A 16,671-nucleotide genomic window follows, 5' to 3' on the forward strand; every position below is an offset into this window, starting at 1 on the left:
GTCTACTCTCAACCTCCAGTACCACTCAGGAACACTCACTGTAACAGCAACAACTTCAAACTGAATAGGATACAGAAATACAATAAAAATTGATAAAATACCAGTAACCATGGAAGTGGCAAAAATAATTTGAATATTGTGGGTATAGTATAAAGTTAAAATTTATTTATGGTAAAAGTAAAAATGATAAATGAGTAGCATAAAAAGGTGGCTCAGCAGTAAAGGCACTTGCCACACAAGCCTGATTGATGATCTGACTTTGATTCCTGGAACCCTTGGTAAAGTGGAAGGAGATAATTGTCTCAACAAAGCTGTCCTCTTGACCTGTATATGTGTCCTGTGGCACAAACAGCCATAAATAACACATTGAATATAACAACACACGCAATAATATTAACAATAACAATAATAATACAGTAACAATTTTTAAAAAGCAAAGCAATGTGAAAAATACTACTAAAAGTGTTTCTTTTGAATAGGGAACCCATAGCAGGAAAAAGATGAAGTACTGCGACAGCTTCTTTCTGAGGCCTATAAAATTGTCTGCCAAGTAGAAAGAAGCTGTCTGTCTTGTCTACCATATAGGACAGTGCTGAACCAGGGCAGTCAGATGCTAAACAGAGTTTCCTTTAGGAATGTCCCTCCCCTGTGTACCAGAGGCTATGCTGACCACCGTTAGCTTTGGAGCTTGTTCCATGCAGAAACATTTTCCTGTACTCCTGAAACCCCTAAGTTCTTGGGTGTCTAGTGCTGTGGCCAAAGGGTGACCCCTGACTGTGTGACCAATTGTAGCAAGCAAGCAAAGCTCTGAATCCTGTTTACAAGGTCTACTCTGTGTTCTTAGACCTTTAGGACTATAACCCCTAGCCAGAGGGACAGGCTGAAATGGAGTACTTCACTTATCTACAAAGTAGTCAGTGCTACCAACAGTGACTTCAGAAGATGAATTCATCTGTTCACCTCAAGCCCAAGGCTGTGAGACTTTTCATCTGTCCCAAGGTCCCAGGAACCAAGGGCAGGACTCCCTTAGCTGCCCAAGTGGAACCTTCCATTATTTCAACTCCTCTCCAGGTTCCTTGACTTCTGACTAGTGCTTTTATTAGGCTCTGAGGGTAACAAAGTCTTAAGCAATAGTTCTTTCTCTAGATGACACCTAGCCTCTGCACCATGAGGTTTGGGGCATTGTTTACAGCTGTAGTTGGTGGGGTTAACCTGGAGCTTAAAAGTGAGATGAACTACAGTCTCACAAATGCCAACTTTATTCAGAGTATCTGTCAAGTTATACTCCAAGAGCTAAGAAGAATCACATGAGTAAGATGTTCAGTCACAAGAATAAGCTGCACGTAGCAAACAAACAAACAAAACAACCATGTTTTACCATAGAGGCATATTAATAGCAACAGCCGAAGCATACTCACTCCTGTCTTCTGGGAGGAGTATGAAAATCCATTCCAAGAACAATTTTGTGTTTTGGAGAAACTAAGGTCACAAGACTCTAGTCTTGTTTTCTTGGAGTTTTCTCACAAGCACTTAGAATTTCCCTTGAATGACCCCATTCTTGTACTGTGTTCTGACAGGGAGTAGCAAAATAGAGACTATCTCACCAGATGTCTCAAATAGGTTGGAGGCCTGTCCTGTGGTTAGGGTATCAGTTTGTTTCAATGGGGCCTGCCTGGCGTACCTTTTGGATCAGGCTTCTGACTCCCCTACCTTCATCCGGGAGCCAACTGAAGGCATTGCGGCTTGCTCCTTTCCAGTTTCAGTGTTCCATTTCCTGCACTTTTCCCTGATGTTTCACTCCCTTTTGACTCCCCTCCTCTTCCCATCTGTATCTCTTTGGACTAGAGCTGTGCTCACTTTTCTCATTTGCCCGGACTCATTAAGGCAGCTTATTTCTATCTCAGTTTGGAATTTTTTGCATTTTCAAAAGTTGTAAACATTTGGCTCCATAGTCCTACTTCTCTTGTGACTGTGTTTTCACTGAATTGAGTTACATATTAAGTTTGCCCATGTGCCAGAAGCCATCTAGGAAAGGCTAAAAGCATACAAGTAACCTTCTGGGAATGACATATCATATTGCATGGTCTGCAATAGATAATTCTGAGTTGCAAGGCTTTCAGAAATCTCATCTGAGGATTGATTCTTGGAGCTGATATGCTGTTCCTGTCATTATTAAATTAATAATTTTATTAGTGACTTAATTATTTTATTAATAAATTAATATTAATAACAAAACAATAATACCTGGACATTAGCCTACTGAATTGGGCAAATTTTCTGCAGATCCGTGAAGATGTACTCTTTTTTATAGCAATGCTATATAGACAAATTGAGGTTTCATAATTCCAAATAATGATTCTATCAAATTCCGAAATTTATACAAGTAATTTTGAGCCCCCTATAATATAAAAGCTGCAATTAGAGTTCTGTAAACCTTCATGTGTTATAGGTTAATAACACTAAGAAAGCAGATTTGAAACAGATTTACAATCAGGGAACCCATTCCTTCTGGGCTGGCTGTGAAACCATTATCTGATAATTGGGGTCTGAAACTGGGAACGGACAACTTATTGTAGGTGCAAGAACAAAAAACAAAATATTGTTTGGAGTTAGCTATACAAAGCTTCAATACTAGTGAAACACAAAGCAGATGATTTGCCTCTAGACAAAACCGTGCTAACTTAGACGTAAGAATTATTGTTTTAAAATCTTTTTAACAATTTTTTATTAGATATTTTCTTCATTTACACTTCAAATGCTATCCCAAAAGTCCACTATACCCTCCCCCCATCCTGCTCCCCAACCCACCCACTCCCACTTCCTGGCACTGGTATTCCCCTGTACTAGGGCATATAATTTTTGCCAGACCAAAGGCCTCTCCTCCCAATGATGGCCATCTAGGCCATCTTCTGCTACATATGCAGCTAGAGACATGCGCTCAGGGGGATGCAGACCCCTTCAGCTCCTTGGGTACGTTCTCTAGCTCCTCCACTGGGGGCCCTGTGTTCCATCAAATAGTTGAATAGTTGTTCCATCCAATAGTTGTGAGCATCCACTTCTGTATTTGCCAGGCACTTGCATAACCTCCCAAGAGACAGCTCTATCAGGGTCCTGCCAGCAAAATTTAGTGGCATATACAATAGTGTTTGGGTTTGGTGACTGATTATGGTATGGATCCCCGGGTGGGGCAGTCTCTGGATGGTCATTCCTTTCATCTCAGCTCCAGATTTTGTCTCTGTAACTCCTTCCATGGGTATTTTGTTCCCCCTTCTAAGAAGGACCAAAGCATTTACACATTGGTCTTCCTTCTTCTTGAGCTTCAAGTGTTTTGCAAGTTGTATCTTGGATATTCTAAGTTTCTGGGCTAAGATCCATTTATCAGTGAGTGCATATCATGTGAGTTCTTTCATGATTGGGTTAACTCACTCAGGATGATATCCTCCAGATCCATCCATTTGTTTAAGAATTTCATAAATTCATTGTTTTTAATAGCTGAGTAATACTCCATTGTGTAAATGTACCACATTTTCTGTATCTGTTCCTCTGTTGAGGGACATCTGGGTTCATTCCAGCTTTTGGCTATTATAAATAAGACTGCTATGAACATAGTGGAGCATGTGTTCTTATTACCAGTTGGAACATCTTCTGAGTATATATATGCCCAGGAGAGGTATTGCGGGATCCTCCGGTAGTACTATGTCCAATTTTCTGAGGAACCGCCAGAATGATTTCCAGAGTGGTTGTACAAGCTTGCAATCCCACCAGCAATGTAGGAGTGTTTCTCTTTCTCCACATCCTCACCAGCATCTGCTGTCACCTGAAATTTTTGATCTTAGCCATTCTGACTGGTGTGAGGTGGAATCTCAGGGTTGTTATGATTTGCATTTTGCTGATGACTAAGGATGTTGAACATTTTTTCAGGTGCTTCTCAGCCATTCAGTATTCCTCAGTTGAGATTTCTTTGTTTAGCTCTGTGCCGGATTTTTTAATGGGGTTATTTAATTTTCTGAAGTCCAGCTTCTTGAGTTCTTTGTATATATTGGATATTAGTCCCCTATCAGATTTAGGATTGGTAAAAATCCTTTCCCAATCTGTTGGTGGCCTTTTTGTCTTACTGACGGTGTCTTTTGCCTTACAGAAACTTTGCAATTTTATGAGGTCCCATTTGTCAATTGTTGATTTTACAGCACAAGCCATTGCTATTCTGTTCAGGAATTTTTCCCATGCCCATATCTTCAAGGCTTTTCCCTACTTTCTCCTCTATAAGTTTCAGTGTCTCTGGTTTTATGTGGACTTCCTTGATCCACTTAGACTTGAGCTTTGTACAAGGAGATAAGAATGGATCAATTTGCATTCTTCTACATGGTAACTGCCAGTTGTGCCTGCACCATTTGTTGAAAATGCTGTCTTTTTTCCACTGGATGGTTTTAGCTCCTTTGTCAAAGATCAAGTGACCATAGATGTGTGAGTTCATTTTTGGTTCTTTAATCCTGTTCCATTGATCTACCTGTCTGCCACTGTACCAGTACCATGCCGTTATTTACCACAATTGCACTGTAGTACAGCTTGAGGTCAAGCATGGTGAGTTCCCCCAGAGGTTCTGTTATTGTTGAGAATAGTTTTTGCTATCCTAGGTTTTTTATTATTCCAGATGAATTTGCAAATTGCCCTTTCTAACTCAGTGAAGAATTGAGTTGGAATTTTGATAGGGATTGCATTGAATCTATAGATTGCTTTTGGCAAGATAGCCATTTTGACTATATTAATCCTGCCAATCCATGAGCATGGGAGATCTTTCCAGCTTCTGAGCTCTTCTTTGATTTCTTTCTTCAAAGACGAAGTTCTGATCATACAGTTCTTTGACTTCCTTAGTTAGAGTCACACCGAGGTATTTTATATTATTTGTGACTATTGTGAAGAGTGTTGTTTCATTCTCAGTCTGTTTATCCTTTGAGTAGAGGAAGGCTGCTGATTTTTTTTAAATTTAATTTTATATCCAGCCATTTTGCTGAAGTTCTTTATCAGGTTTAGGAGTTCCCTGGTGGAATTTTTAGGGTCACTTATATATACTATCATATCATCTGGAAATAGTGATATTTTTACTTCTCCCTTTCCAACTTGTATCCCCTTGATCTCCTTTTGTTGTCAAATTGCTCTGGCTAGGATTTCAAGTACTATATTGAATAGGTAGGGAGAAAGTGGGCAGCCATGTCTAGTCCCTGATTTTAGCAGGATTGCTTCAAGTTTCTCTCCATTTAGTTTGATGTTGGCTACTGGTTTGCTATATATTGCTTTTATTATGTTTAGGTATGGGCCTTGAATTCGTGATCTTTCCAAGACTTTTATCATGAATGGGTGTTGGATTTTGTCGAATGCTTTCTCAGCATCTAAGGAGATGATCATGTGGTTTTTGTCTTTGAGTTTGTTGATATAGTGGATTAGATTGATGGATATCTGTATATTGAACCACCCCTGTATCCCTGGGATGAAGCCTACTTGATCATGATGGATGATCATTTTGATGTGTTCTTGGATTTGGTTTGCAAGAATTTTGTTGAGTATTTTTGCATTGATATTCATAAGGGAAATTGGCCTGAAGTTCTCTTTCTTTGTTAGATCTCTGTGTGGTTTAGGTATCAGAGTAATTGTGGCTTCATAGAATGAATTGGGTAAAGTACCTTCTGTTTCTATTTTGTGCAATAGTTTGAGGAGAGTTGGAATTAGGTCTTCTTTGAAGGTCTGATGGAAGTCTGCACTGAACTCATCTGGTCCTGGGCTTTCTTTGGTTGGGAGACTATTGATGGCTGCTTCTATTTCGTTAGGGGAAATGGGACTTTTAAGATCGTTAATTTTATTCTGATTTAACTTTGGTACATGGTATCTGACTAGGAAGTTGTCCATTTCATCCAGGTTTTCCAGTTTTGTTGAGTATAGCCTTTTGTAGTAGGATCTGATAATGTTTTGGATTTCCTCAGGTTCTGTTGTTATGTCTCTTCTTTCATTTCTGATTTTGTTAATTAGGATACTGTCCCTGTGCCCTCTAGTTAGTCTGGCTAAGGGTTTATCTATCTTGATGATTTTCTCAAACAACCAGCTCCTGGTTTGGTTGATTGTTTGTATAGATTTTTCATTTCCGCTTGGTTGATTTCAGCCCTAAGGTTGATTATTTACTGCCATCTACTCCTCTTGGGTGAATTTGCTTCCTTTAGTTCTAGAGCTTCTAGGTGTGCTGTCAGGCTGCTAGTGTATGCTCTCTCTAGTTTCTTTTTGGAGACACTTAGAGCTATGAGTTTTCCTCTTAGGACTGCTTTCGTTGTGTCCCATAAGTTTGGGTATGTTGTGGCCTTCGTTTCATTAAACTCTAAAAAGTCTTTAATCTCTTTCTTTATTCTTCCTTGACCAAGGTATCATTGGTTGTTCAGCTTTCACACAAATATTGGCTTTTGTTATTTAAGATCAGCCTTAGTCCATGGTGATCTGATAGGATGCATGGGATAATTTCAATATTTTTTGTATCTGTTTAGGCCTGTTTTATGAACAATTATATGGTCAGTTTTGGAGAAGGTACCATGAGGTGCTGAGAAGAAGGTATATCCTTTTGTTTTAGGAAAAAATGTTCTGTAGATATCTGTTAAATCCATCTGTTTCATAACTTCTGTTAGTTTTACTGTGTCTCTGTTTAGTTTCTGTTTCCAGGATCTGTCCAGTGATAAGAGAGGGGTGTTGAAGTCTCCCACTATTATTGTGTGAGGTTCAATGTGTGTTTTAAGCTTTACTAAAGTTTCCTTAATGAATGTGGATGCCCTTGCATTTGAAGCATAGTTATTCAGAATTGAGAGTTCATCTTGGTAGATTTTACCTTTGATGAGTATGAAGTGCCCCTCCTTGGTTTGGTTTTTTTGTTGTTGTTGTTTCTTTGATAACTTTGTGTTGGAAGTCTATTTCATTCAATATTAGAATGGCTACTCCAGCTTGTTTCTTTGGACCGTTTACTTGGAAAATTGTTTTTCCAGCCTTTTACTCTGAGGTGGTGTCTGTCTTTGGCCCAGAGGTGGGTTTCTTGTATGCAGCAAAATGTTGGGTCCTGTATGTGTAGCCAGTCTGTTAGTCTATGTCTTTTTATTGGGGAATTGAGTCCATTGATATTAAGAGATATTAAGGAAAAGTAATTATTGCCTCCTGTTATTTTTGTTGTTAGAGTTGGGATTCTGTTCTTGCAGCTGTCTTCTTTTAGGTTTGTTGAAGGATTACTGTCTTGCTTTTTCTAGGGCATAATTTCCATCCTTGTGTTGGAGTTTTCCCTTTAATATCCTTTAAAGGGCTGGATTCATGAAAAGATATTGAGTGAATTTGGTTTTGTCATGGAATACCTTGGTTTCTCCATCTATGGTAATTGAGAGTTTTCCTGGGTATAGTAGCCTGGGCTGACATTTGTGTTCTCCTAGTGTCTGTATAACATCTGTCTATGATCTTCTGGCTTTTATAGTCTCTGGTGAGAAGTCTGGTGTAATTCTAATAGATCTGCCTTTTATATGTTACTTGACCTTTTTCCTGCCTTTAATATTCTGTCTTTATTTAGTGCATTTGTTGTTCTGATTATTATGTGTCGGGAGGAATTTCTTTTCTGGTCCAGTCTATTTGGCGTTCTGTAGACTTCTTGTATGTTCATGGGCATCTCTTTCTTTAGGTTAGGGAAGTTTTCTTCTATAATTTTGTTGAAGATATTTACTGGACCTTTAAGTTGAAAATCTTCATTCCCATCTATACCTATTATCCTTAGGTTTGGTCTTCTCATTGTGTCCTGGAATTTCTGGATGTTTTGAGTTAGGATCTTTTTGCATTTTGCATTTTCCTTGATTGTTGTGTCCATGTTTTCTATGGAATCTTCTGCACCTGAGGTTCTTGTATTCTGTATGCCGTGTATTCTGTTGCTGATGCTCACATCTATGGTTTTTTATTTCTTTCCTAGGATTTCTATCTCCAGAGTTGTCTCCCTTTGGGTTTTCTTCATTGTTTCTACTTCCATTTTTAGATTTTGGATGGTTTTGTTTAATTCCATCACCTGTTTTGATTATGTTTTCCTGTAATTCTTTAAGGGATTTTTGTGTTTCCTCTTTAAGGACTTCTACCTGTTTAGCAGTGTTCTTCTGTATTTCTTTTTTTTTTTTTTTTTTTTTTTTTTTTATTAGGTATTTAGCTCATTTACATTTCCAATGCTATCTTCTGTATTTCTTTAAGTGAGTTATCAATGCCCTTCTTAAAATCCTCTACCAGCATCCTGAGATATGATTTTAAATCCAAGTCTTGCTTTTCGGGTGTGTTGGGGTATCCAGGACTCGCTATGGTGGGTGTACTAGGTTCTGATGATGCCCAGTGGTCTTGGTTTCTCTTACTAAGATTCTTACATTTGCCTTTCCCCATCTGGTAATCTCTGGTGTTAATGTTCTAGCTGTCTCTGGCTGGAGCTTGATCCTCCTGTGATTCTGTTAGCCTCTGTCAGCACTCCTGAGAGTCCAACTCTCACCTGAGTCCAAGTGGTCAGAGCACTCTCTGCAGGCAAGCTCTCCTCTTGCAGGGAGGGTGCACAGAAGTCTGGAGCTCAAATCCACCTCCTCAGTCCTGGGGTCAGAGCCCTCCCTGGAGTCTAACCCTCCTCTGGCAAGGAAGGTGCCCAGGACTCTGGGTCTCAGCTCCACCTCCTGGCTGAGGATGAAGGCCCGAAGGGATCCTGTCCAAGAAGCTTTGTTGCTTCTGCTGCCCACCTGCTCTCCTGCGTAGACTGGTCTCAGTGATCCAGAGATCCTGGGTGCGCTAGGGCCTGCCCATTTCATGCCCAAGATGGCGTGGGGCTAGAGCCACCAGAAGGAATCCCAGCCAGTGGTCATGTGGGGTTCCTTTTTCCCTGTTCCTTGTGGCACAAGATCCTCTGGGATTCTTTGGAACAGATGTTGAGTTCCACTCCCCAATGATCCGAAGATCCTGGCTGTACTAGGGCTCCTGCTGTGTGGAGAGTCCTCTGGGGACCTTGGGACCCTCTGCTGGGTTTGTGGTTAAGATCTTGTTTTAAATTCTTAATGATCTGTAGAACTAGTGGCAGATAATGAATATTTAATTAGATAACTAGTCTTAATGGAAATACATGTAAACATCTCTGTTGTAACTCCTTATTCACTTTATGATTTGAATTTATGTTTGAACTTGTTGTGATTCTAAGCATTTTTTTTTTAAAAAATGCTTATAATACCATGTGATGATATGTCCTGAAAAAAATACAAGAACTAGGAATGATGACAATAAGAGCAGAAGCAGAATAGAAGCAGAGCAGAGCAGAGCAGAAGCAGAGCAGAGAGAGCAGGCAGGCTGCTTCTTACCATGAGATAGGTTTTTGCTTAACAGCAAGTTTCTTCTTACTGACAAGGACAGGGCTTTTTCCTCAATGAAAAGGTAGAAGGTTTTTGTTTTTTTGTTTTTTGTTTTTTTGGTTTTTGTTTTTGTTTTTGTTTTTTTTTTCCTCTAAGCAATAAAGGTTGGAGCTTATTTTTCATCCACAAAGCATGAGTTCTTTCTGCACTGGCACTTGCTCAATGAAACCTGCTCATGGCAGCTTTTGCTCCACTTATCAAATATAAGTATAGGTGTGTGTGTGTGTGTGTGTGTGTGTGTGTGTGTGTGTGTGTGTAAGTATGTTGATGAGACAGATGGTTGGACCCACCAAAAAAGTGAGAGTGTATATGAATGTGTGTGTATGCATATTTGGTTGAGTAGAAGTTTTTCTTTCTATGAGCCTGGCTTTGTTTTCCTGGTTCGTTAAAAGTTAATTGCTCCAAGCCTCCCTCTCACCTGGCCATGGAGAGGTGAGGCTTCCAGGCAAGAGAGAAAGGAACCTTAACAATAAATCTTCTACTGATTTCCATATGCCATCTGAATCTGTAATTAATATATGCCAATAAACATATGTTAATTGCCAGAGAATTGTAAAGCAAGTATATAAAGTATTAAGTTTTCCAGCACTTACTGAAGCACAGAGAGTTATAAACTAGATAATAAGAGAGGTAAAGAGTTGTTTCCCCAGCATTTAGTGAAGCACAGAACGGTTAGAGAGCTAAGAGGCTGGAGATGCTCAGTTCTTTGGCCTGCGTCTGATACTGTGTCCCACTGCAACCCAGTCCAGCCAGGGCAGGCCCCTGGCATCCCTGCTTATTCACTGATTTGATTGTTTAAAATTTATACTCTTTTGTAAAGGGATAAATAGCTAATGGAAGTGGACTTATTTATTAGAGTGGGTATGCATATTTAATTTTTCATGTTTGTTTTATAAATTTTTGTGCCTTATTACACTCCCTGGTTTGTTGTGCTTCAGAATGTTATGCATTCTTTCCTTTTTCCTTCCAAGATGAAATCTATTCTTGGGAAAAATGAGGAAGAACTGGCCCAAGCAGTGAAGTGTCGAGATGCTGCCCTGAAAGAGAGCCAGAAGTTGAAAGGGGACCTGAAGGCATTGGAGGACAGGGAGAGCAAGAAGGCAAGGCGCCCTCTCTGAAAGTCTCTCTCTGGCAGGGGCGCATGAAATCTGACAAGCCACACTCCCTAACTTCCTTTCCCACTCATGAAAAGAGGAGATGTGATCAATGAAGGGTTAAAATTGTTCTAAATTTTTCTGTAATGACACACTATGACTACCAGAAGAGTCTGATTGTTTTCTGTTGAAGTCCATCTGATGGATGGATAGATAATGTAATCACCTCTGAGGGTCCTCTACTTACCTGTTTCTTTGAACTTCTCTTGGCAAAGGGTATGACCATGTATCCCAGGCTGGTCTGGGAGTGTCTTAGTCCCTGGCCATCCTGACCCTGGGGCTGGGATTATGGCTTCTACTATCCTGCCCAGTCTCCTCTTTGCACATAGTTAGTGTGATATGGCCTTGCTGTGAGACTTCACCTTAACAATGTTCCTGTGTGACTTAGCAGGAGCAGCAATCCCCTCCCAAACATCTTATAAAAATGTGTTTAGACATTTCATTAACACATTGTAATTGTGTGCATTGAATGACATTTTAATACATCTATAAACCTTGTAAGAGTCATACCATACTTAGCGTATCTGTCAGTTCACATGTTTATGAGTCATCCTTTATGTTGAGAACATTTGATGTGTATATGACTAGCTACTTATACTGTTTGTATATGAAACATTTAACTAATTCTTGGCAGATATGTTATCTTATTGTAATTTAAAAACCATTAGCGTTTCCTCCTATCCAGTGGCACCACTGCACTGGGTAACTGTTCCTCTACCACCTTTCCTGGGCTCTAGCAATCACACTTTTCTACTTAGTGTGATCAGGTTCTTAGCTTCCACATTTAAGTGAGCATATACATTATGTATCTTTCTATGCCTGAGTTATTTCAGTAAAGTCTAATGTCTGCCACTTCCACCCATGTTGCTACAAATAACAGAATTATGTTATTCTGTCTGAATACTATCCAATTATGTATGTGTACCATATTTTTATCTCTAATTCTATCATACCTTAAACTTCACACACACACACACAATTTGTTGCTGTGTAGATGCATTGTGGAGGTGTCATTTTTCTCCTATCATATGGATCCCAGAGAGGGAGCTGAGGTCATCATGCTAAGTGCTTTTACACTCTTAACCATCTTACCAGCCCACCTCAAGCTCCTTGACAGCCAGCCTTCTTACCACCTCTTGGAAGAGAGAGACCTATGGACATGATGCTTTAGTGGCTTCTCTTTTCATCCCAGTCTCCTGTCCTTAGATAAATTCAGATATGTTCTCTCCTTCTGAGCCCATCAGAAAACAGTTGAGCGTACCTCTCCGCGATCACCTCTGAACCATAGAAGTTGTTGGCCCAGTATGTTCACTTAATCGTGTGCTATGCTGTGGCAGTGGTCAGGAAGCTGCCACATGGACGACATTTCTTCTTCTCAAAACATAGTAACAGAAGTGAACCGTGCTTTTCCCTTTTCTGTCTTGTTTCGTTTTCCTTTAGGTGGGAAACTTTCAGAAACAATTAGCAGAGGCTAAAGAAGACAACTGCAAAGTTACAATCATGCTGGAAAATGTGCTGGCTTCTCACAGTAAGATGCAGGGAGCCCTGGAGAAAGTCCAGATAGAGCTCGGACGGAGGGATTCGGAGATCGCAGGCCTTAAGAAGGAAAGGTACTGCGTTTATGTTTTCAGCCATGTTGAGGAGAACATGAAGTCTCTTGAGTATCACTCACTTTGAAAAACTATTAAAATGCTGTTTGAAGAACTAGCAGGTTAGGCGCTAAATCTGCAGTTAGAAAGCTTTTCAAAAAGTCCAAGTTGCCCCTGTTAGAGTAGCATGAAATGTGTCCTTGAAGTTCGTGGACTTTTAACATGGCCACCTTCCGTACCATTCAGGCCAAATGGCAAGATTAATAATTATCTTAGGTTAATCAGCCTGAGAATTACTTCTAGCTGTGTTTAGTCACTGGACTTGATTGAATATTTCAAAATTACATAAAACAACAAACAACTAAAAAATAAAAGTTACATTTAATATTTCTTTTGTGCTAAGAAAAAAATGGTCTGAGACTGATAGTGCGTCTGGAGTAGTTGTGTATATTCCAGTTCATATTACTTCTATGTTATGAGAAAACAAGTGAGTTGTATTTTATCCACTGTACTTATCTTTACTTTGTGTATTATAAATGTATTCTCTAGTACATTAACTTTTTAAAATGCAAGATATTAATATGTAAAATATTGTTTGCTTGTAATACATCTTGGAGTAGCTGTTATATTTAGAAGCAAAAATCTCAACCATAGGCCAAACCTTACCAAGCTGGTAAAACTGTCATGCCGGAAATCAGTCAAAAAGATGGATTCATAGCCTTATAAGTAAGCATGATTGAGTCCCACATGAGACAGTGTTGTAATTCCTTAGGAGCCTTTCTTGCCCTGAAGACAAAGCATGTGTGACTGCTAATAATGCAGCCCGAGCTTCCAGAACAAAGGCATCCAGGACCTGGCACATGATACCATCATCCCTGTGCCCTCCTTTACAGTCACCTCTTGTGCTTTCTATTTTTAGGTCTCTAAATCAACAAAGAGTACAAAAGCTTGAAGCGGAAGTGGACCAGTGGCAGGCCAGGATGCTGATTGTGGAGGCCCAGCACGGCAGTGAGGTAGAGGCCCGGTGTTAGAGCTGCAACACCGATCTGTCAGTTCTGTTGTGACCTTAGGTACTAGAAAGATGAAATGAAATGGAGAAGGCTCCTTTTCACTAAGAACTCTGGACAGTGACATATTTATGAATAGGAAATGGGTAATTGCGTAATTTTGACTGATTTTTTTTGTCTTCTGTTATCCACATTCTTCTCATTTATTAATGCACAGGTTATTTCAGGAGTTAAATGATTTAGAAAATAATGTATAATCTCAAAGGTAGCTGGCAACCCTGTTAATGAGAAGGCATGTGTATACGTGGGTGACCACAAAGTATGTATCCACACACACATATTTATAGAAAGCATAAATAAGCCTTTTAATGTTTATTTGGAGGCCAGAGTGCTTGTGTACTCTGTGCGGATCACATGTGTGTGAAGGTCATATGGCAAATTGTGGGACGCCATTTTCTCTTATGGGTACAAGTGACTGAACTGAAGGCAGCAGGCTAGGTGGCAGGTGTCTTCTCCTATTGAGTCTTCTCATTAGCCCTCAAACAAGCCTGGTTTGGAAGAGTAGACAAGGAATAGGTGCCAGTTTGTAAATGCCTAAAGAATGAGACCAGAAGATAGAATCAGTAAGAGAATAATTTAACTGATGAAACTCTTGAAAATCAGGCTAATGTAAGCTAGCTTTATTCTCTCATGCTCTCTGATCTCCAATGGAACTGCCTTCTGAGAGTGGTGTTGGTGATAGTTTGTGTGTGTGTGAGTGTGTGTGTGTGTGTGTGAGATGGTTTACCATAGTCTTTGTTTCTAGTTCTGACTGATCATTTCAGAGTCTAAGGAGTAAAGACTGGCCTACTGACAGCCCTGGACTCATGGGCACTCCTCTCTCTTTCAGATTGAGCCACTACAGAAGTCTCTAGATATAACTAGAGAAGACAACAGGAAACTGGCCATGAGCCTAGAGCAAGCTCTCCAGACAAATGGCCATCTGCAGTCAAAGCTTGATCACCTCCAAGAAAAACTGGAAAGCAAAGAGCGTGAGCGGCAGAGTCTGGAAGCCTTCAAGTAAGGACAGTGGATCCCAGTGGGGTGGGGGCAGCGCCTCTGGAGAGTGAGTGGCTGGCGCGGAGAAGCTAGTAAAGCCCTCTCTTTCTCTTGCATGAGCTGGTGCATCTCTCTCGGTCACTGAAAGCATCCAGGCATAGCTGAACAGCAGCCGGTAATAGCTGGCTGGAGCATGCCTAAATGACTCTCTTTTTCAGTTCTTTGCCCATTATCAAGCTGATTCTTCGTGAGAAGTTAACCCAAACTTAAAGACTACTTCAAAGGACACTCATATGTTTCTCCCAAGCTCAAGCTATCCTTTTAAAGCATTATTAGAGCCAGGTATGGAAGCACACACTGCTAGTTTCAGTACTTAGAAGGCTGAGGCAGGAAGATCATGAGCTTGAAGCCAGCCTGAGTTATATAGTAAGAGTCTATCTCAAAAAAAAAAAAAAAAAAAAAAAAGTAATGGCTGAGAGAGATGGCTCAGTGGGTAGAGGCACTTATGTAGGTCAGGTGACCTGAGTTCAATACCCAGTCCTACAAGGCAGCAAGAGAACAAACTCCAAAGGGTTGTCCCAGGACATGGCACACACACACACATACACACACACACACATACACACACACACACACATACACACACACACACACATACACACACACACACACACACACATACACACACACACACACACACACACACACACACACACACGTAAATAAAAATTAAGGAAACCAAAATAAATAATATAGAATAGATTTGGGCAAGGAATCCGAGGAGTCTGACTGGGTGTAACTCATCAGAAATGGAACAACTACATCTAAGCAGATGATAGGCCATGGATCATTTTTAGTTTTTATCTAAACTTGATTATATCAAACCATGAAAGTTTTATTACAAACAGTATTGCAGTAAATATGATTTAGACACTAGTATCACTCTATGGAAGTTTATGCACATGGAAACACATGTAGAACCTTATTCTTATCACTAATTGTACATGTCAATGTAGGGTCAGGGCAGAGCTAAGGCAAAGGAGGAAGGTACTTTCCATATATGCAGTCTGTGCAAGTTTTACTTTACAAACTGTACAGCCACAAGGCTGTGCGATGTTGGCTAAAACAATATGGTGTTTGTATAGTAGCGGGAATAATCATTTAAAAAACTTATCCAAGTCAGATAACTGTTGCCTACTGAGTCATTCTTAGCCCTGAATATTCTGTAAATTCTGCAGGTACTGCTTGTTTTTCTATTCATTGCCCTCTTCAGGTTTGTTTGTTTTTATTTTACCTTTTTACATCTTTTTCTCCTTTCTTTTTTTTTTTCTAACAAGAGAGTACAAGAAAGGATGTAGATTTGGGTAGGTAAGAAGTAGGTTGATATGGGAAGAATTGAGGGAGGGGAACCATAATCAAAATATATTATATGAAAAATATTTTCAGTCTTACAAAACATAAAGTATAATCCCTCTCACAACAGCTAAAAGGATTATTGCAAGGGTCAATGACAAGAAAAGAATAAGGTGAGACTCATTTGCTTCAAAAATGTTTCTTTACCTACCACTTATAGCTGGTATTTTCATCAAAGAGCAATCCTACCTCACTTGAAGCTTGCCAACCTCTTGACATTGTACAAATTTGTACTAATTTAGGTACATACTTAGGAAGAAAGATAAAGCCTAGGAGATTACGTTTTAGACTCATTGGTTTTGAGGAAGAATTATGAGATGATACAAGTCTAGCTCTGAAAAGAGGTCACAGTTTGGATTCATCTTTACAAAGATGAGAGCTAATGTACTGAAGTGTGTTGTTTTCCATGCAGAAGTATAGGTAGAACCAAGTTCAGGACGTGGCACTATGTCAAGTTAGAAGAAAAAGGACAGAGAAGGAGCCATTGGCCTTGCAGCTGCTATCTCTACTGAGCATCTGCAGATGGTTCGTTTCTGTAGCTCTAGTTTACACAGAATAAGAATAGTCTAGATCTGGAAAATTCCTGATTGTATAGAAGCAAAATTCGGCTGAACATGGATGACAGGCAGGCAGTGAGAAGATGAAGGCTCGAGGCTCTGCGTGAAGGAGTGCTGCTGCTGCTTTCCTTCCTGGCTCTGTGGTGAGAGCTGGACTCTGTCCCAAGGGTAGAGAGAAGGGCCCCACTAAACTTGGAGAAAATCAAGAGGAAAAGGGTTGTTGATGGGTTTGACACTGGGCGAGTATACCTCACTGAACCAGAAGACTGTTTCAGGAGCTAACAATGGATGGTCTCCTCAGGAGAAAACAAGAGCAGGCTAAATAAGTTTTAAAGACCTCTATTCTAGGCGGCCCATAATTAACAGCACTATGCTATGCATGCAAACCTCTATTTGAATAGATGTCACATTGAGTGTTCCTTCTACAATAAAAAGAAAAACTGAAGCTCATATCTACACAAGTGGCAGCAGGAATGGAGGCCTGAGAGGAA

The 16,671-nt window shown here is 39.9% G+C and overlaps 1 protein-coding gene across 15 annotated transcripts in view; it reads left to right on the forward strand.

The window, feature by feature from the left end:
- Ccdc150 (coiled-coil domain containing 150) overlaps nt 1-16,671 on the forward strand; it is a 118,067-nt gene that overhangs the window by 91,942 nt on the left and 9,454 nt on the right. For 14 of the 15 annotated variants that reach the window (XR_001778458.1, XR_001778457.1, XM_017312896.1 and 11 more), the window contains 4 exons: nt 10,394-10,522; nt 12,017-12,186; nt 13,085-13,178; nt 14,062-14,231. Coding sequence is in view for 13 of the 15 variants with exons in the window: in XM_017312896.1 (XP_017168385.1) it covers nt 10,394-10,522; nt 12,017-12,186; nt 13,085-13,178; nt 14,062-14,231 (563 nt within the window). In the remaining 2 variants the exon portion in view is untranslated. Of the gene's footprint in view, nt 1-10,393; nt 10,523-12,016; nt 12,187-13,084; nt 13,179-14,061; nt 14,232-16,671 lie in introns of those variants that run through there. The other variant, XM_006496341.2, reaches the window with a different exon arrangement.

Source organism: Mus musculus, chromosome 1 (assembly GCF_000001635.26).
Source record: "Mus musculus strain C57BL/6J chromosome 1, GRCm38.p6 C57BL/6J".
Lineage (NCBI taxonomy): Eukaryota > Metazoa > Chordata > Mammalia > Rodentia > Muridae > Mus > Mus musculus.